Raw genomic sequence first — 22423 nt, 5'->3', positions numbered from 1 at the left:
CTCCTCTCCCAGTAGTCATGGCCACATTCTGATAAGAGTTACGGTTCTCTTTTTCTGGGCTGTTTTCAGAAGCTGCACAGAGCTCAAATCTCTCTGCTCTGCTCTGCTCTGTGTGCAGTTGGTCCAGCTGTTGGGGCCAGCTCGTTATCAAAGTCTATAAATAGAACAAGTGCAGGTGCAGCCTGGCCGCTCGTTAAGATGTTTTTAAACACAGCCCCACACAGACACATGATAAACCAGACTGACAGAGGATGTCCACGCACAAACACAGGCATCACACTCACACAGACAGACACACACAGACACTCACACACAGTCACACATGCACAAACAGACAAACACACAAACACAACGCTGTTCCACACAGTAAAATGTAAGCAGTTAAAAGTCGCCATGGTAACTTCTGAGGGCAGCCTGCCACACAGGTGTAATCAATCAGATCATTAGGGAGAGAGGAGTTTTGTGGCGCTTATCAACAGTTTTACTTTCTGCACATGTACACACAGACAGAGAGACCGCCAGACTCACACACCCAGACACACACACACACACAGGTTTTCAGCTCAAATTCATCAGCCTCTCAATTACTTTATACTTTTGATGTAAACATCTCCAACAATTTATATTTTTCTCATGAATTTAAGTTCAGACGTTTAGTCTTTCCAACTCTATTAATAGTAGTACAATTACAGGTGGAGCCTGGGATATAGGATGCAGCTTTTAACATGTGTCCTATCTATCTATCTATCTATCTATCTATCTATCTATCTATCTATCTATCTATCTATCTATCTATCTATCTATCTATCTATCTATCTATCTATCCCTCCCTTTTTTCTTTCTTCTACTCCTCAGGGCTGTACAGTGCGAGCATTTCACTCGCATATGCGCCTAAAAATAGTTTGTGCGAGTAGAAAAAATAAAAAGGGAGCACCGGTGCGACTACGGATTTCAACCCTTTCATTCGCATTTTGCTCCTAAACTAAATCCATACTATGTGTATCAAAGTAGAGTAGCCCACAATTCTCGCGCATCTCTGTATAAAAAATGGACAAGCACTGTCCTACAACTTCTTTTTCACACCTGCAAAACACAGAACTCATGTGATGAGATGCGGTGACGTCGCCCTGCGGCGAGTTTATGAATGAAAACATCCGCGCCGCCCGGCCAGCACGGGCGATTCACTGCCCGCGGAAGTTAAAATTAGGACAGATTGATCTGTGTGTGTGTGTGTGTGTGTGTGTGTGTGTGTGTGTGTGTGTGTGTGTGTGGGTGTGTACGTGTGTACGTGTGTACGAGAGGAGGACTAGTTTCTCCTCGCCACTGCGGAGTCCGACGATGCGGCGCGAGTTGAGCGGAGCGATATCGGTGTGAAAGTCGTAGCCGGGACACTCGAACGTTGAAGGAAAATTAACTGACCGTGTACAATGAAGAAAATTGACTCGTATTTCCTAAAAAAGCAAAGCGAAACCGCTGACAGAGCGGACATCGGTGAGAGAAATGTGGGAGAAGTGGAATCTGGGACTGACGATGTTGACTCCGTCGAGCCGGAGGAGATGCCAACAGTTAGCCTTGCTAGCACCGGTAGTGCTAGCAAGGTTTACAAATTTAAAGCCGACTGGATCAAGCTCTTCTCCTGGTTGGAATTTGAGGACAACCTCATGTTTTGTAAATACTGTAAAGGCCAAAAGCAGGCAGGAAATTCGGCATTTGTTTCTGGAAACCCCCATTTAAAAAAAGATAGTGTAACCAAACATAACTACTCCAAGCGGCACATCGCCTGCAGAGACAGTTACATGCTGAGACAAAACAAACCAGCCTTGACAGTGACCGCAGCTCTGGACAGGCAGGTGATGTTGTCCGAGGTGGAGATGAGGAGGCAGCTTAAAATCAAAATGAACATCGCCTACTTCATCGCCAAGGAGGAAGAGCCGTTTGTCAAGTTTGGGCCACTTATGACGCTGCACAAGAAGAACGGCGTTGATATCAACCCAACCTATGACAACCATGTCAGGTAATATTTTCCAATAATATTAATATAGTAGTAATAATAATAATATTTAAAATCATAGCTTTTTACTAAAACAAAGCAATGTTGTCATTCTGGCATGTGTATAGTACCATTATGATAAGTAATGTAGGCTAACTGCATGTGATGTCAGTCATGTTATGTAACAGTATGTAGCTTAGTATGTGTATACTACATACTACATATGCCAGGCTATGTATTTATTTCTTGGCCTCAGTTGCAGGGAGATAAGCAGTTGTTCTGCAACACTGTTTGTATCCAATAAAACTTAAAATTACAAACCATAAGTGTTTTACAACAGTGTTCTCATTCATACAGGTGTGCGGAAATGATAGGACAAGTTGCCGATCTCTTGAAAGAGAACCTAGCTGCTAAGCTGAGAACAGCAAAGCACCTTGCAGTTCTCATTGATGGTGACACTGACATATCAAACACCGAGTGTGAGATTGTCTATGTGCGTCTGGTAGAGGGTGGGAAGCCAGTCACTCTCCTTGTTGGACAACAGACCCTTGAACACTCCCATGCCAATGGTAGGTGGTCACGGTCTAGCAGCAAGAGTAACCTTTATTTTTGTATAGTTTCATAAATGCATAATTGAGTCACTATCTTGTTTGTTTTAAGGCCACAAAAGTTCTTATTGTTTTTATGCTATCCTTCAAGGTGTTCTGGATGCAACCAAGGCTGCATTCAATGCAGTTTGCCCAGACGACAATGGAGGGTCATGGATGAAGAAGATGATCAGCTTTGGGGCAGATGGTGCCTCAGTGAATATGGGCCACCGTGGAGGAGTGATTGCTCTCCTGCAAAGAGAGGCAGGGGAGTATATTATCCCTATCCACTGCATGCCACACAGGTTTGTAACTGGAAAAAATGGTTATGTGGTAGCAGACATACATGCACATTTGTCACATGCGTGTGTGCACACACAACCTAAATTATTTGTCAGTCACACACAAATAGGCACACAGACACACCACTGTAACAGAGTAGGGAAAAAAAGAAGAGGAAGGTGGATAGTTTTTTTTTTAAACTATATTTTGGCTTTCACAGACTAGAGCTGGCGATCCTAACCCTCCAGAAGAAAGAACCAATGGTGTCCCAGGTCTACGATCTTCTGCATCTTGTGTGGAAGACCTACCACTTCAGTGGAAAGTCCAAGAGAGAGCTCCATCAACTAGGGAAAGAGCTGGGTGTGGATGTCTGCACACCGTCTACTGTCAAAGGGACACGCTGGATCCCCCATGTCCACAGGGCCCTCAAAGTGTTCCTGCGACATGGAGCAGACAAGAACCTTGCCACAGACAATGGCCAGTACTCCACTGTCCTGCAGCACATGGAGCACCTGGCTGTTGCAGGTACAGTGGAGGTTCAAGGACGGGCAAAGAAGGTCAGTTTTACAACATTAAGTTAAACAAATTAGGTTTTAAGTTAAATGACATTTCAGACTTGAATGGTTGGCAGATGATGAGGTGGCTAGGAATACAACACTTATTTTGTATTGATCTACTGCTACACAGGTAAAGAGAGAAATGGAGAGTGCACCTTTTTGTGTATTCTGCCATTTTCTCTCTGACATGTTCGAGGAGCTGTCTTCACTTAGCCTCACCCTGCAGAGAAATGACCTGATCCTCCCCCAAGCTACGTCAGAGCTGAGGAAGACAGTGACAAGACTAGAAGGACTTAAGTCTAGGGCAAAGTCAGGAGGCATGCTGGAGAAGATCCAGACCATGCTTGCTCAGCGTGGAGATGATGAGTGCAGATTCCAGGTGTGTTAGGATGAGTTTGTTAGGATCTAATGTAAACAAATGTTTAGAGCAGAAGTGTGAGAATCTGTCACTATATGAGAATTAGTGTAGGTCTATTCAATGTAAAGATTTGGAGAAATGCAGTCTTTAAAACAATTTTGTGTGATTGTCTCTGTCTCTGTCTCTGTCTCTGTCTCTCTCTCTCTCTCTCTAAGGGAATACCACTGAAGGGGAATCTGACAGGTCTCACAGACCTCACCCATCCACAGCTGAAGAAACACATGGAGGCAGCTATCACTATTGGTGTGACTGAGCTAAAAGCCAGGTTTGGTGGGCTCCTGAATGATGACGCTGAAGTCAAGACCCCGGTGCAGGCCTTCAGAGTCTTCAATCATGACACATGGCCAGATGATCAGGGCAGCCTTCTGACCTTCGGTGATGGTGATGTGGCAGACCTGGTGAGGCATTTCAGAGAGCCTCTTGAGAGGTAAGAATGTATTTTGCACTGCTGTGATGTAGGCACTGCCTGATGTGATGTGAACAATGATGCCTGGGTATTTGCTAACTTCCTCTGTTAAATCTCTACAGATCAGGGTGTGACCTGGCAGCTGTTGAGGATGAGTGGCAGGGACTGAAGATCTTGGTCAGTCAAACTTTCAAGGACAAGTCCTACAGTGGCCTGTGGGAGACCATGCTGACCAAGGAGCCATACAGGGAGGATTACAAGGTAAGCAAACACTGCTGAGTGTTTGCATGCTGCAGTGCCCTTCTCCTATTATTGGTGGTTAAAGATGAGATAAGTAAGGCCTATCTTAATCCCCCTAGAACATACTGGAGTTGGTGCAGCTGATGCTAGTGTTGCCCATTTCGGCTGCCCAGTGCGAAAGGGGCTTCTCTGCACAGAACCGCATAAAGAGCTCCAAAAGAAGCAGCCTTGCAGTCTCCACCACCGAAGACCTCATGAGGATCACCCTGGAGGGGCCCAGTCTTGAGGACTATGATCCAAGTCCTGCAGTGGACCGCTGGATGAACTCAGCCAAGCGTGCCAGGCGACTTGACTACAAAAAGATGTGGGACAGGGGTGTTCTCTGTGTTTAATTGAGGGTTACAGTAGGCCTTATGATGGCCCTGTGTTTATATGTATTAGTGCACATGTGTTACTGTGTACGTGATTTGAGTGTAAAATAATAAAATTGTGTTATTTATGAAATTTAGTAGTGCTCCTAAATTTTTTTCTGTGCTCCTAAATTTTTTCATTTAGGAGCACTTGTGCTCCTAGTGAAAAAGCTAAGCGTACAGCCCTGCTCCTTCATTTGTATTTTACGTAACTTTTTCTATCCTTCCCTATCTATCTATCTATCTATCTATCTATCTATCTATCTATCTATCTATCTATCTATCTATCTATCTCTCCTTTTTTTCTTTCCTCTACTCCTTCATTTGTATTTTACGTAACTTTTTCTATCCTTCCCTCTCTATCCATCCATCTACCTCTTTCTATCTATCATCCCCCTCTCTCTTTTTCTTTTTTCTTTCACTCCATTTCTGTCTTTTTACTTCTTTGTTTGATTGTTCCTTTCTTTCTATTCCTTTTCTCTTCCTTTGTTTTTACTCCATTTCTTTCTTTCTTTCTTTATTTCACTCCATTTCTGTCTTTTTACTTCTTTGTTTGTTTGATTGTTTCTTTCTTTCTTTCTTTCTACTCCTTTTCTCTTCCTTTGTTTTTACTCCATTTCTTTCTTTCTTTCTTTCTTTCTGTCCTTTTCTTTTTTCTCTCTTGTTTCAATCTTTCTTTCTTTCTTTCTTTCAACAATTTCTTCAGCTCATTCAGCATTGCTTACAGCATTCACACCATTTCCATTCTTGGAAATGTTTTTTCTAGTTAGTGTGAATGCTGGAAGCATTCACACTATTGTTATTCAGTTCGGCCATTTTCTTTATACTTATTATTATTATTATTATTATTATTATTCTTACTACTTTCACCCTTTTTCAGACATCTTCTACTCCTTCATACTTTGTGCTATTTCAACCATTCATATATCAAAACGTGTGGCTTTTTCAGGACAAGGGTGCTATGACTTTTCTCTTTTATACTATTTATACTTTTTAAAATATTTAACTTTTTCTGCAAATTTTTTCCCATAGGAATGCATTGAAAACGTCTTCAAACTTTTAAAATCTTCTTACTTCTTTGAACCTCTAAAACGTCAGCATACTTTCTCCCACAGACTCCATTTGTCTTTTAAATTGTAGACAAACTTTTAATCTATTCCCGTATGACTCATCTTATTGATATCTTCAACAGTTTTAGATTGTTGGCTGTTTTAAAATCATTAAAATTTTTCACAAAATTCAACTTTATAATGGTTGTGTATTGCGCTTAACGAGCAGGGCTTAGAGTGAGTGACATCATCGTTAGAGTGAGAGGGATCGAAAAAACATTCAGGATTTTTTCTGGATAAATTGCCAGCACGGCCAGAAATTAAACTCTAGACACATGATTTCCTCACCGGTTTGTAGCCACACTTGTCGTGTCTCATTTAATGTGCTCAGAACAGCAGACAGACTTACAGAATTGTCTCAGTGAGCCTAATTGTCCAGCTAGACCCGCTCCAGTGGCTCATCCACTTCAATATAAAAGTAGGAGCTGATTTTTTTAGAAAAACAGAAATGCCCCCCTTTTCTACCTTGCGAGCCTGAGAAAAGTTTTTGCCCTACAAACATTTAATGCACATCAATGTGCTCAGGAAGGTCTCCTCTCCCAGTAGTCATGACCACATTCTAATAAGAGGTACGGTTCTCTTTTTCTGGGCTGTTTTCGGAAGCTGCACAGAGCTCAAATCTCTCTGCTCTGCTCTGCTCTGTGTGCAGTTGGTCCAGCTGTAGCGGCCAGCTCGTTATCATGTCTATACAGGTGCAGCCTGGCCGCTCGTTAAGATGTTTTTAAACACAGCCCCACACAGACACATGATAAACCAGACTGACAGAGGATGTCCACGCACAAACACAGGCATCACACTCACACAGACAGACACACACAGACACTCACACACAGTCACACATGCACACATACACAAACAGACAAACACACAAACACAACACTGTTCCACACAGTAAAATGTAAGCAGTTAGTTGAGTCACCATGGTAACTTCTGAGGGCAGGCTGCCACACAGGTGTAATCAATCAGATCATTAGGGAGAGAGGAGTTCTGTGGCGCTTAACAGTTTTACTTTCTGCACATGTACACACAGACAAAGAGACCGCCAGACTCACACACCCAGACACACACACAGGTTTTCAGCTCAAATTCATCAGGCTCTCAATTATTTTATACTTTTGATGTAAACATCTCCAACAATTTATATTTTTCTCATGAATTTAAGTTCAGACGTTTAGTCTTGCCAACTCTATTAATAGTAGTACAATTACAGGTGGAGCCTGGGATATAGGATGCAGCTTTTAACATGTGTCCTATCTATCTATCTATCTATCTATCTATCTATCTATCTATCTATCTATCTATCTATCTATCTATCTATCTATCTATCTATCTATCTATCTATCTATCTATCTATCTATCTATCTATCTATCTATCCTTTCTTCTACTCCTTCATTTGTATTTTACGTAACTTTTTCTATCCTTCCCTATCTATCTATCTATCTATCTATCTATCTATCTATCTATCTATCTATCTATCTATCTATCTATCTATCTATCTATCTATCTATCTATCTATCTATCTATCTATCTATCTATCTATCTATCTATCTATCTCTCCTTTTTTTCTTTCTTCTACTTCTTCATTTGTATTTTACGTAACTTTTTCTATCCTTCCCTCTCTATCCATCATCTACCTCTTTCTATCTATCATCCCCCTCTCTCTTTTTCTTCTTTCTTTCACTCCATTTCTGTCTTTTTACTTCTTTGTTTGATTGTTTCTTTCTTTCTATTCCTTTTCTCTTCCTTTGTTTTTACTCCCTTTCTTTCTTTCTTTCTTTCTTTCTTTCTTTCTTTCTTTCTTTCTTTCTTTCTTTCTTTCTTTCTTTCTTTCTTTCTTTCTTTCTTTCTTTCACTCCATTTCTGTCTTTTTACTTCTTTGTTTGTTTGATTGTTTCTTTCTTTCTTTCTTTCTACTCCTTTTCTCTTCCTTTGTTTTTACTCCATTTCTTCTAAAATGTAAGCATGGTCGTCGCCATGGTAACTTCTGAGGGCAGGCTGCGAATCAATCAGATCATTAGGGAGAGAGGAGTTTTGTGGCGCTTAACAGTTTTACTTTCTGCACATTTACACGCAGACAGAGAGACCGTCAGACTCACACACCCAGACACACACACACACACACACACACACACACACAGGTTTTCAGCTCAAATTCATCAGGCTCTCAATTATTTTATACTTTTGATGTAAACATCTCCAACAATTTATATTTTTCTCATGAATTTAAGTTCAGACGTTTAGTCTTTCCAACTCTATTAATAGTAGTACAATTACAGGTGGAGCCTGGGATATAGGATGCAGCTTTTAACATGTGTTCTATCTATCTATCTATCTATCTATCTATCTATCTATCTATCTATCTATCTATCTATCTATCTATCTATCTATCTATCTATCTATCTATCTATCTATCTATCTATCTATCCATCCCCCTCCCTATTTTTTAACCCCTCTGATCTATCTATCTATCTATCTATCTATCTATCTATCTATCTATCTATCTATCTATCTATCTATCTATCTATCTATCTATCTATCTATAAACCCTTTGTCTCTCTTTTTCTTTCTTTCTTTTACTCCTTCATTTGTATTTTACATAACTTCTTTCTATCTTTCCCTCCCTATCCATCCATCTACCTCTTTCTATCTATCATCCCCCTCTCTCTTTTTCTTCTTTCTTTCTTTCTTCTTTCTTTCTTTCTTTTTACTTCTTTGTTTCTTTCTGTTTTTCTTTCTACTCCTTTTCTCTTTCTATGTTTCTACCCCATTTCTTTCTTTCTTTCTACTGCTCTCTGTATATCTCTCTCTTTCATTTATCCACCCCAATATCTTTCCTTCTTTCTTACTACTCCTCTGTCTCTTTCATTCATTCTCTATTCTCTTTATGTTCTATTATTCTGCTTTTCTTACCTTTTTCTTTCTCTATCTACCCTTCTCTCTGTGTCTTCTTTCTTTCTGTCCTTTTCTTCTTTCTTTCTTTCTCCATCTACCCTTCCCATTTTCTTTCTTTCCTTCTGTCCTTTCCTTCTTTCTTTCTTTCTTCAGCTCATTCAGCTTTGTTTCAACAATTTCTTCAGCTCATTCAGCATTGCTTCCAGCATTCACACCATTTCCATTCTTGGAAATGTTTTTTCTAGTTATTATTATTTTTCCACTTCCGGCCGATTTTCGATGTGCTACTAGTCCTGCAACTCGAAGAGTTGCAGGACATATTATATATCAAAACGTGCGTCCTGATCGGGATCGCTGTGCTATTACTTTTCTCAACAGTTTACGAATTTTTCGCGACGTAGTCGCGAAAAACTGCGCAAAAATTTTGCATGTAAGTCAATGGGACGGGCGAAAAAAAAAGACCGAAAAGACCAATCATTGGAGTTTAACAAAAGTCTACTGCTCAGGCATACTTTCACCTAGAGACTCCATTTAAACTTTAAACAGTAGACACAAGTCTTGTGTATTGTCGTATTACTCCACGTTTTGATAGGTCATATAGTTTTTGATCAATCCCTGATCAATGACCATGATCATTTTTGGAGAAATTATGAGTTTATAATGGGTGTGTATTGCATAGAATGTTCGTGTCAGAGTGCGTGACATCATCGGTTAGAGTGGGAGAGAGTGAAGAAACATTCTGTATTTTTTCTGGATAAATTGCCACCACGGCCACAATTTACACTCTACAGACATAATTTTTTCAGAATTTGTAAGACAAACTTGTTATCTCTCATGTCATGTGCTCAAAATATCAGAGAGACTTACAGAACTTACAGAATCAGCCTCTGAGTGCGGCCACGTCTGTCCCTGCTCCTCATTGAGTCCAATACAAATATTTTCTGAGAGGAGCAGAACGGCCTGATGTTTTAAAACTGCCAGCGTCGCCAAAATATTTACTGTAGAAACACCAAATCGTACCGAAATTTTCAGTAAGTCCTTAGAGCAACGTTGATCTGTGTTTTGTTCTGATAGGAGTTACCGTTTTGTCATGCTAAGCCTAATTGTGAGGCCGGTTTAGAGGCAGAAAATGGCTGTTTTTCTCCACGTTTCTGTCTGTCTCAGCCTGCGGGGGCCCCTATCGCCGTGGTAACCTCTTTGATCCTCAGGCCAGGGCTCGTTAACTTCATAAACAATCCACCTGGCGCTCGTTTAAATGTTTATAAACACAGACACAGCTAAATCAGACTGACACAGGATGCAGCTACTAACTAACTATGTGTCAAGTCAGTCACACACACACACACAGACTCTAGAGCCAGCTTCATGTGATTACAGTCACACACACACACACACACACACACACACACACACACACACACACACAGGTAACCTAATGTGGTTACAGCTCCTCCATATCAGTGCTTATAGAAAGATGATCATGTGTCTGTCTGATCAGCTCTGTCTTGACCTTAAGATCGTGGGTTTGATTCCCATGTTGACAGAGATGGCACAACCCGCAGTAGCTCCCGTGGCCCATTCAAAATTTCCCGAGAGGAAATTTTCTAGTTATTAGGGCCGCGGGCAATCGCACCGGGCACTGGTCCCAACAGCTATGAAATAGCTGCAGGGACCAGTGCCCGGGCGAAGCCCGGGCACTACTGTTATTGTGTGGATTTTTTCTTATTATTTTTCATCTTCCGGACGCTTTTTCGATTCGCATCTAGTCCTGCAACTCGAAGAGTTGCAGGACATATTATATATCAAAACGTGCGGCTTGATCGGGATCGCTGTGCTATTACTTTTCTCAACAGTTTACGAATTTTTCGCGACGTAGTCGCGAAAAACTGCGCAAAAATTTTGCATGTAAGTCAATGGGACGGGCGGAAAAAAAAGACCGAAAAAGACCAATCATTGGAGTTTAACAAACGTCTACTGCTCAGGCATACTTTCACCTAGAGACTCCATTTAAACTTTAAACAGTAGACACAAGTCTTGTGTATTGTCGCATTACTCCACGTTTTGATAGGTCATATAGTTTTTGATCAATCCCTGATCAATGACCATGATCATTTTTGGAGAAATTATGAGTTTATAATGGGTGTGTATTGCATGGAATGTTCGTGTCAGAGTGCGTGACATCATCGGTTAGAGTGGGAGAGAGTGAAGAAACATTCTGTATTTTTTCTGGATAAATTGCCACCACGGCCACAATTTACACTCTACAGACATAATTTTTTCAGAATTTGTAAGACAAACTTGTTATCTCTCATGTCATGTGCTCAAAATATCAGAGAGACTTACAGAACTTACAGAATCAGCCTCTGAGTGCGGCCACGTCTGTCCCTGCTCCTCATTGAGTCCAATACAAATATTTTCTGAGAGGAGCAGAACGGCCTGATGTTTTAAAACTGCCAGCGTCGCCAAAATATTTACTGTAGAAACACCAAATCGTACCGAAATTTTCAGTAAGTCCTTAGAGCAACATTGATCTGTGTTTTGTTCTGATAGGAGTTACCGTTTTGTCATGCTAAGCCTAATTGTGAGGCCGGTTTAGAGGCAGAAAATGGCTGTTTTTCTCCACGTTTCTGTCTGTCTCAGCCTGCGGGGGCCCCTATCGCCGTGGTAACCTCTTTGATCCTCAGGCCAGGGCTCGTTAACTTCATAAACAATCCACCTGGCGCTCGTTTAAATGTTTATAAACACAGAGACAGCTAAATCAGACTGACACAGGATGCAGCTACTAACTAACTATGTGTCAAGTCAGTCACACACACACACACAGACTCTAGAGCCAGCTTCATGTGATTACAGTCACACACACACACACACACACACACACACACACACACACACACACACACACACACACACACACACACAGGTAACCTAATGTGGTTACAGCTCCTCCATATCAGTGCTTATAGAAAGATGATCATGTGTCTGTCTGATCAGCTCTGTCTTGACCTTAAGATCGTGGGTTTGATTCCCATGTTGACAGAGATGGCACAACCCGCAGTAGCTCCCGTGGCCCATTCAAAATTTCCCGAGAGGAAATTTTCTAGTTAGGGCCACGGGCAATCGCACCGGGCACTGGTCCCAACAGCTATGAAATAGCTGCAGGGACCAGTGCCCGGGCGAAGCCCGGGCACTACTGTTATTGTGTGGATTTTTTCTTCTTATTAGTGTGAATGCTGGAAGCATTCACAGTATTGTTATTCTGTTCGGCCATTTTGTTTCTTTAAACTTATTATTATTATTATTCTGAGTCTTCTTCCCTTTTTCTGCGTTTAACTCCTTCTTCATACTTTGTGCTATTTCAACAATTCATATATCAAAACGTGCAGCTTTTTCAGGACATTTATGCTATTATTTTTCTCTTTCATACTATTTATACTTTTTAAAATATTTAACTTTTTGTGCAATTTTTTTCCCATAGGAATACATTGAAACAGTCTTCAAACTCTTCAAATCTTCTGCTTCATTCAGCCTCTAATAGCTTCAGCATACTTTCAGCTACAGACTTCATTCAACTTTTAAACTGTTCACAAACCTTTCAACTATTCAGCTATATCTCAGCTTATTGATATCTTCAACAGTTTCAGATATATGTATAGTTTTAAAATCATTAAAATTTCTGACAAAATTCAGATTTAACATGAAAGTCAATGGGACGGAATGTTCGGACGTTGGCAGTTGGTAGAGTGACAGAGGGTCTAAAAATCCTCTCACATTTTTCTCTCTATCCTGCCAGCACGGCCACAGATTACACTCTACACACATAATTTCGGGCATGCTTGTAGACAAGCTCATCCTTGATCTCTTCATGTGCTCAGAAAACCAGAGAGACGAACACAATTTAAACTAAGAGCCTCCGAGTGCAGCCATTTCCCTCTCTCCTCCCATTGACTCCCATTCAAAAGTAGGCGCTGATTTTCTAAACGTCCCAAAGTTTCCAACCTGCGACACAATCAACAATTTTTACTCTAGAAACACCAAAGTGACATGGACGTGTTCAGCAAGGTCTTATGGTTCGGAAAATGTAAACCTTTTGCTCGTACTAAGTACAGATTTGTCGTACATTAGATCTGTTTGAGGGTGTCACAGAGCAGTTAAAGCCTATGGTTAAAGCTGCCACCATGCCTTAAAGCCACCAGCCAACAGTTACATGGTAACCTCAACATGGCAACCTCACCATGGTAACCTCACCATGGTAACCTCACCATGGCAACGCACACATTCTCTCTGTCTGACTGTCTGTCGGTCATACACACACACACACACAAATGGACACACACTAACTACCACACACACACACACACACACACACACACACACAAATGGACACACACACACACACAAATGGACACACACTCACCATACACACACATCCAACACACACACACACACACACACACACACACACACACACACACACACACACAAATGGACACACACTCACCATGCATACACATCCAACACACACACACAAATGGACACACACTAACTACTACACACACACACACACACACACACACCATACACACACATCCAACACACACGCACACAAATGGACACACACACACAAATGGACACACACACATCCAACACACACACACACACACACACAAATGGACACACACTAACTACCACACACACACACACACACACACAAACACACACACACACACACACTCACCATACACACACATCCAACACACACACACACACACACACACACACACACAAATGGACACACACTAACTACCACACACACACACACACACACACACACACACACACGCACACACCCAACAAACATACAACCACTTACCAAACACATACACAATTTACACAATTACACACAAACAGACACACATGCACACACAACAAACACACACACAAATGGACACACACTAACCATACACAAACAGACACACACGTCCAACACACACACATTTCATACAGTTGTCAGGCCAGAACTTTTTGTATATCTTCCTCACTCACACACACACACACACACACACACACACACACACACACACACACTTTTGTATATCTTCCTCACTCTCTCTCTCACACACACACACACACACACACACACACACAGACACACACACTTTTCCTACAGTTGTCTGACTGTTTTGTATGTACCTCTCTATCTTCCTGTTGTAGTTAATGGACTCGTTGCTGTTAATTTTGTTCTTTAGCTATTTAAACTGAAAATACACATTTCCCCATTTTGGTCATGTTGAACACATTGTTTTACACGTATCCTAAACTACTGAGGCTCTTCTCAACCATTTCACACCATTAAACCCGCTGTTTACATGTTCTACTCCTCAGCTAATGCTCCATCTATATTCTTCAACAATGTTCTTCTGCTGTCAGTTTACAATGTATTTCAGTAGGCATTAACTTTTTTCCTAATTCAGGAATTTTTCAAACTCTTCTTTGACAATTCAAGTAATTTCCAGCCATTTCATACAAAGTCTCACATCTTCTACTTTTAAATATATTCTCAGCCATTGCTTCGGCTATGTTAGTGCTGGTTCATCAGTTGTCCTTCCTGTCAGGTTAGCTACAGATTTCAACTATTTAACCATTACATTTAAACATGCAGAATTTCAATGTTTTCTTCTCCCTTTAGCATTTCTACTGCTTTTTACCTTTAAAAAGGCATTCATCTCACACTACAAGTTATATGTTTCAGCTTTTTCCCTCCTAGGGATGAATAAAGTATTCCTCTACTCTCTACTCTACTCTACTCTACTCTACTCTAGCATTAGTCTTTTCAACATTGCTTTAGCAGTTTCGTCAACTAATTTAGCATTGATTCAACAATTTCTTCAGCTCATTCAGCATTGCTTCAGCAACAGCGTTCAGCTGCTTTCAGCATTCACACGCATTTTCTGCAGGAAATGCTATCTTTTTCTAGTTATTATTATTCTGAGTCTTCTTCCCTTTTTCTGCGTTTAACTCCTTCTTCATACTTTGTGCTATTTCAACAATTCATATATCAAAACGTGCAGCTTTTTCAGGACATTTATGCTATTATTTTTCTCTTTCATACTATTTATACTTTTTAAAATATTTAACTTTTTGTGCAATTTTTTTCCCATAGGAATACATTGAAACAGTCTTCAAACTCTTCAAATCTTCTGCTTCATTCAGCCTCTAATAGCTTCAGCATACTTTCAGCTACAGACTTCATTCAACTTTTAAACTGTTCACAAACCTTTCAACTATTCAGCTATATCTCAGCTTATTGATATCTTCAACAGTTTCAGATATATGTATAGTTTTAAAATCATTAAAATTTCTGACAAAATTCAGATTTAACATGAAAGTCAATGGGACGGAATGTTCGGACGTTGGCAGTTGGTAGAGTGACAGAGGGTCTAAAAATCCTCTCACATTTTTCTCTCTATCCTGCCAGCACGGCCACAGATTACACTCTACACACATAATTTCGGGCATGCTTGTAGACAAGCTCATCCTTGATCTCTTCATGTGCTCAGAAAACCAGAGAGACGAACACAATTTAAACTAAGAGCCTCCGAGTGCAGCCAGTTCCCTCTCTCCTCCCATTGACTCCCATTCAAAAGTAGGCGCTGATTTTCTAAACGTCCCAAAGTTTCCAACCTGCGACCCAATCAACAATTTTTACTCTAGAAACACCAAAGTGACATGGACGTGTTCAGCAAGGTCTTATGGTTCGGAAAATGTAAACCTTTTGCTCGTACTAAGTACAGATTTGTCGTACATTAGATCTGTTTGAGGGTGTCACAGAGCAGTTAAAGCCTATGGTTAAAGCTGCCACCATACCTTAAAGCCACCAGCCAACAGTTACATGGTAACCTCAACATGGTAACCTCACCATGGCAACCTCACCATGGTAACCTCACCATGGCAACGTCACCATGGCAACGCACACATTCTCTCTGTCTGACTGTCTGTCGGTCATACACACACACACACACAAATGGACACACACTAACTACCACACACACACACACACACACACACACAAATGGACACACACACACACACAAATGGACACACACTCACCATACACACACATCCAACACACACACACACACACACACACAAATGGACACACACTCACCATGCATACACATCCAACACACACACACAAATGGACACACACTAACTACTACACACACACACACACACCATACACACACATCCAACACACACGCACACAAATGGACACACACTCACCATACACACATCCAACACACACACACACACAAATGGACACACACTAACTACCACACACACACACACACACACAAACACACACACACACACACACACACACTCACCATACACACACATCCAACACACACACACACACACACACACACACAAATGGACACACACTAACTACCACACACACACACACACACACACACACGCACACACCCAACAAACATACAACCACTTACCAAACACATACACAATTTACACAATTACACACAAACAGACACACATGCACACACAACAAACACACACACAAATGGACACACACTAACCATACACAAACAGACACACACGTCCAACACACACACATTTCATACAGTTGTCAGGCCAGAACTTTTTGTATATCTTCCTCACTCACACACACACACACACACACACACACACACACACACACACACACACACACACACACACACTTTTGTATATCTTCCTCACTCTCTCTCACACACACACACACACACACACACACACACACACACACACACACACACACACACACACACACACACTTTTCCTACAGTTGTCTGACTGTTTTGTATGTACCTCTCTATCTTCCTGTTGTAGTTAATGGACTCGTTGCTGTTAATTTTGTTCTTTAGCTATTTAAACTGAAAATACACATTTCCCCATTTTGGTCATGTTGAACACATTGTTTTACACGTATCCTAAACTACTGAGGCTCTTCTCAACCATTTCACACCATTAAGGGGCCGTGTCCACCGGACGCGCTTTCAGCTCTGACAGCGCTCTCAGCGCTGCTTTCCCAGCGCTTAGCGCTCTCTCTCCCTCGTCAGAATGCCGCTGTTGCTAGGTTACAAAACGAGTCCTCTGACACTTCCGTGTTCCGGCCTTGTTTAATGTACAACGAGTGTCAGAAATACACAATAGCATTAGCAGCAGCTTTTGACATGGACCCTGAGGTCGTCCTACCTTCAATACAAGTGATGGTCATGATATAAACCGAGCCACGTCTCCGGTTGTGTTGCTGTCGGTAACGTATGTCCCGCCCCTTCTTGATTCTGATTGGTCAGTGTGGTGAAAAGTGACATTGACGAGCGTAGCGCTGTTCTAAAAGTTGAACAGATTTCAACTCGAAGCGCTCTGAGCGCCGCGACAAAAAGAAGCAAGCGCCGAGGGCGTTTTACCGCCGAGGGCGCTGAGCGCTGTGAGCGCCCAACTCAATAGGGTTTGAATGTAAAGTAGACGCCCAGAGCGCTGAAAACGCGTCTGGTGGACACAGCCCCTAAACCCGCTGTTTACATGTTCTACTCCTCAGCTAATGCTCCATCTATATTCTTCAACAATGTTCTTCTGCTGTCAGTTTACAATGTATTTCAGTAGGCATTAACTTTTTTCCTAATTCAGGAATTTTTCAAACTCTTCTTTGACAATTCAAGTAATTTCCAGCCATTTCATACAAAGTCTCACATCTTCTACTTTTAAATATATTCTCAGCCATTGCTTCAGCTATGTTAGTGCTGGTTCATCAGTTGTCCTTCCTGTCAGGTTAGCTACAGATTTCAACTATTTAACCATTACATTTAAACATGCAGAATTTCAATGTTTTCTTCTCCCTTTAGCATTTCTACTGCTTTTTACCTTTAAAAAGGCATTCATCTCACACTACAAGTTATATGTTTCAGCTTTTTCCCTCCTAGGGATGAATAAAGTATTCCTCTACTCTCTACTCTACTCTACTCTACTCTACTCTACTCTAGCATTAGTCTTTTCAACATTGCTTTAGCAGTTTCGTCAACTAATTTAGCATTGATTCAACAATTTCTTCAGCTCATTCAGCATTGCTTCAGCAACAGCGTTCAGCTGCTTTCAGCATTCACACGCATTTTCTGCAGGAAATGCTATCTTTTTCTAGTTAGGGCCGCGGGCAATCGCACCGGGCACTGGTCCCAACAGCTATGAAATAGCTGCAGGGACCAGTGCCCGGGCGAAGCCCGGGCACTACTGTTATTGTGTGGATTTTTTCCTAGTTATTTTTCCACTTCCGGCCAACTTTCGGTTCGCTACTAGTCCTGCAACTCGAAGAGTTGCAGGACAAATTATATATCAAAATGTGCGTCCTGATCGGGATCGGTGTGCTATTACTTTTCTCAACAGTGTACGAATTATTCGCGACGTAAGTCGCGATTTACTGCGCAAAATTTTTGCATGTAAGTCAATGGGACGGGCGGAAAAAAAAGAGCGAAAAAGACCAATCATTGGAGTTTAACAAAAGTCTACTGCTCAGGCATACTTTCACCTAGAGACTCCATTTAAACTTTAAACAGTAGACACAAGTCTTGTGTATTGTTGTATTACTCCACGTTTTGATAGGTCATATAGTTTTTGATCAATCCCTGATCAATGACCATGATCATTTTTGGAGAAATTATGAGTTTATAATGGGTGTGTATTGCATAGAATGTTCGTGTCAGAGTGCGTGACATCATCAGTTAGAGTGGGAGAGAGTGAAGAAACATTCTGTATTTTTTCTGGATAAACTGTGAGCACGGCCACAATTTACACTCTACAGACATAATTTTTTCAGAATTTGTAAGACAAACTTGTTATCTCTCATGTCATGTGCTCAAAATATCAGAGAGACTTACAGAACTTACAGAATCAGCCTCTGAGTGCGGCCACGTCTGTCCCTGCTCCTCATTGAGTCCAATACAAATATTTTCTGAGAGGAGCAGAACGGCCTGATGTTTTAAAACTGCCAGCGTCGCCAAAATATTTACTGTAGAAACACCAAATCGTACCGAAATTTTCAGTAAGTCCTTAGAGCAACGTTGATCTGTGTTTTGTTCTGATAGGAGTTACCGTTTTGTCATGCTGAGCCTAATTGTGAGACCGGTTTAGAGGCAGAAAATGGCTCTTTTTCTCCACGTTTCTGTCTGCCTCAGCCTGCGGGGGCCCCTATCGCCGTGGTAACCTCTTTGATCCTCAGGCCAGAGCTCGTTAACTTCATAAACAATCCACCTGGTGCTCGTTTAAATGTTTATAAACACAGACACAGCTAAATCAGACTGACATAGGATGCAGCTACTAACTAACTACAACACACACACAGACTCTAGAGCCAGCTTCATGTGATTACAGTTACACACACACACACACACACACACACACACACACACACACACACACACACACACACACACACACACACAGTTAACCTAATGTGGTTACAGCTCCTCCATATCAGTGCTTATAGAAAGATGATCATGTCTGTCTGATCAGCTCTGTCTTGACCTTAAGATCGTGGGTTTGATTCCCATGTTGACAGAGATGGCACAACCCGCAGTAGCTCCCGTGGCCCATTCAAAATTTCCCGAGAGGAAATTTTCTAGTTGTTATTCTTACTTCTTTCACCCTTTTTCTGCGTTTAACTCCTTCTTCATACTTTGTGCTATTTCAACAATTCATATATCAAAACGTGCAGCTTTTTCAGGACAATATTGCTATTATTTTTCTCTTTCATACTATTTATACTTTTTAAAATATTTAACTTTTTCTGCAATTTTTCTCTCATAGGAAATGAATTGAAACAGTCTTCAAACTCTTCAAATCTTCTGCTTCATTCAGCCTCTAATAGCTTCAGCATACTTTCAGCTACAGACTTCATTCAACTTTTAAACTGTTCACAAACCTTTCAACTATTCAGCTATATCTCAGCTTATTGATATCTTCAACAGTTTCAGATATATGTATAGTTTTAAAATCATTAAAATTTCTGACAAAATTCAGATTTAACATGAAAGTCAATGGGACGGAATGTTCGGACGTTGGCAGTTGGCAGAGTGACAGAGGGTCTAAAAATCCTCTCACATTTTTCTCTCTATCCTGTCAGTACGGCCACAGATTACACTCTACACACATAATTTCGGCCACGTTTGTAGACAAGCTCATCCTTGATCTCTTCATGTGCTCAAAAAACCAGAGAGACGAACACAATTTAAACTCGGGGCCTCTGAGTGCGGCCAGTTTCCTCTCTCCTCTCATTGACTCCCATTCAAAAGTAGGCGCTGATTTTCTAAACGTCCCAAAGTTTCCAACCTGCGACACAATCAACAATTTTTACTCTAGAAACACCAAAGTGACATGGACGCGTTCAGCAAGGTCTTATGGTTCGGAAAATGTAAACCTTTTGCTCGTACTAAGTACAGATTTGTCGTACATTAGATCTGTTTGAGGGTGTCACAGAGCAGTTAAAGCCTATGGTTAAAGCTGCCACCATACCTTAAAGCCACCAGCCAACAGTTACATGGTAACCTCAACATGGCAACCTCACCATAGTAACCTCACCATGGCAACGTCACCATGGCAACGCACACACATTCTCTCTGTTTGACTGTCTGTCGGTCATACACACACACACACACACACACAAATGGACACACACTAACTACCACACACACACACAAACACACATCCAACACACACACAAATGGACACACACACACAAATGGACACACACTCACCATACACACACATCCAACACACACACACAAACACACACACAAATGGACACACACTCACCATGCATACACATCCAACACACACACACACAAATGGACACACACTAACTACTACACACACACACACACACACACACCATACACACACATCCAACACACACACACACACACACACAAATGGACACACACTCACCATACACACACGTCCAACACACACACACACACACACACACTAACTACCACACACACACACACACACACACACACACACACACACCCAACAAACATACAACCACTTACCAAACACATAGCCTACACAATTTACACAATTACACACAAACAGACACACATGCACACACAACAAACACACACACAAATGGACACACACTAACCATACACAAACAGACACACACGTCCAACACACACACATTTCATACAGTTGTCAGGTCAGAACTTTTTGTATATCTTCCTCACTCACACACACACACACACACACACACACACACACACACACACTTTTGTATATCTTCCTCACTCTCTCTCTCACACACACACACACACACACACACACACTTTTCCTACAGTTGTCTGACTGTTTTGTATGTACCTCTCTATCTTCCTGTTGTAGTTAATGGACTCGTTGCTGCTCATTTTGTTCTTTAGCTATTTAAACTGAAAATACACATTTCCCCATTTTGGTCATGTTGAACACATTGTTTTACACGTATCCTAAACTACTGAGGCTCTTCTCAACCATTTCACACCATTAAACCCGCTGTTTACATGTTCTACTCCTCAGCTAATGCTCCATCTATATTCTTCAACAATGTTCTTCTGCTGTCAGTTTACAATGTATTTCAGTAGGCATTAACTTTTTTCCTAATTCAGGAATTTTTCAAACTCTTCTTTGACAATTCAAGTAATTTCCAGCCATTTCATACAAAGTCTCACATCTTCTACTTTTAAATATATTCTCAGCCATTGCTTCAGCTATGTTAGTGCTGGTTCATCAGTTGTCCTTCCTGTCAGGTTAGCTACAGATTTCAACTATTTAACCATTACATTTAAACATGCAGAATTTCAATGTTTTCTTCTCCCTTTAGCATTTCTACTGCTTTTTACCTTTAAAAAGGCATTCATCTCACACTACAAGTTATATGTTTCAGCTTTTTCCCTCCTAGGGATGAATAAAGTATTCATCTACTCTCTACTCTACTCTAGCATTAGTCTTTTCAACATTGCTTTAGCAGTTTCGTCAACTAATTTAGCATTGATTCAACAATTTCTTCAGCTCATTCAGCATTGCTTCAGCAACAGCGTTCAGCTGCTTTCAGCATTCACACGCATTTTCTGCAGGAAATGCTATCTTTTTCTAGTTATTTTTCCACTTCCGGCCAACTTTCGATTCGCTACTAGTCCTGCAACTCGAAGAGTTGCAGGACATATTATATATCAAAACGTGCGTCCTGATCGGGATCGGTGTGCTATTACTTTTCTCAACAGTGTACGAAGTATTCGCGACGTAAGTCGCGAAATACTGCGCAAAATTTTTGCATGTAAGTCAATGGGACGGGCGGGAAAAAAAGAGCGAAAAAGACCAATCATCGGAGTTTAACAAAAGTCTACTGCTCAGGCATACTTTCACCTAGAGACTCCATTTAAACTTTAAACAGTAGACACAAGTCTTGTGTATTGTCGTATTACTCCACGTTTTGATAGGTCATATA

The 22423-nt window shown here is 41.0% G+C and overlaps 1 protein-coding gene across 1 annotated transcript; it reads left to right on the top strand.

Moving 5' to 3' along the window:
- The first annotated feature begins 2243 nt into the window (after positions 1-2243).
- Positions 2244-3467, top strand: LOC146959947 (zinc finger protein 862-like). The gene is made up of 3 exons (XM_085772762.1): positions 2244-2559; positions 2690-2882; positions 3080-3467. Exons 1-3 carry the CDS (start codon positions 2358-2360, stop codon positions 3438-3440), a joined length of 756 nt encoding a protein of 251 aa, XP_085628888.1. The 5' UTR covers positions 2244-2357; the 3' UTR covers positions 3441-3467.
- Positions 3468-22423: the final 18956 nt, after the last annotated feature.

The sequence above is a fragment of the Trachurus japonicus genome, unplaced genomic scaffold, assembly GCF_045865225.1.
Source record: "Trachurus japonicus isolate A0001 unplaced genomic scaffold, Traja_1.0 AP030834.1".
Taxonomy (NCBI): domain Eukaryota; kingdom Metazoa; phylum Chordata; class Actinopteri; order Carangiformes; family Carangidae; genus Trachurus; species Trachurus japonicus.
Note: the sequence above shows the minus strand (reverse complement) of the source record. Positions and strands in the feature narration are given on the sequence as shown.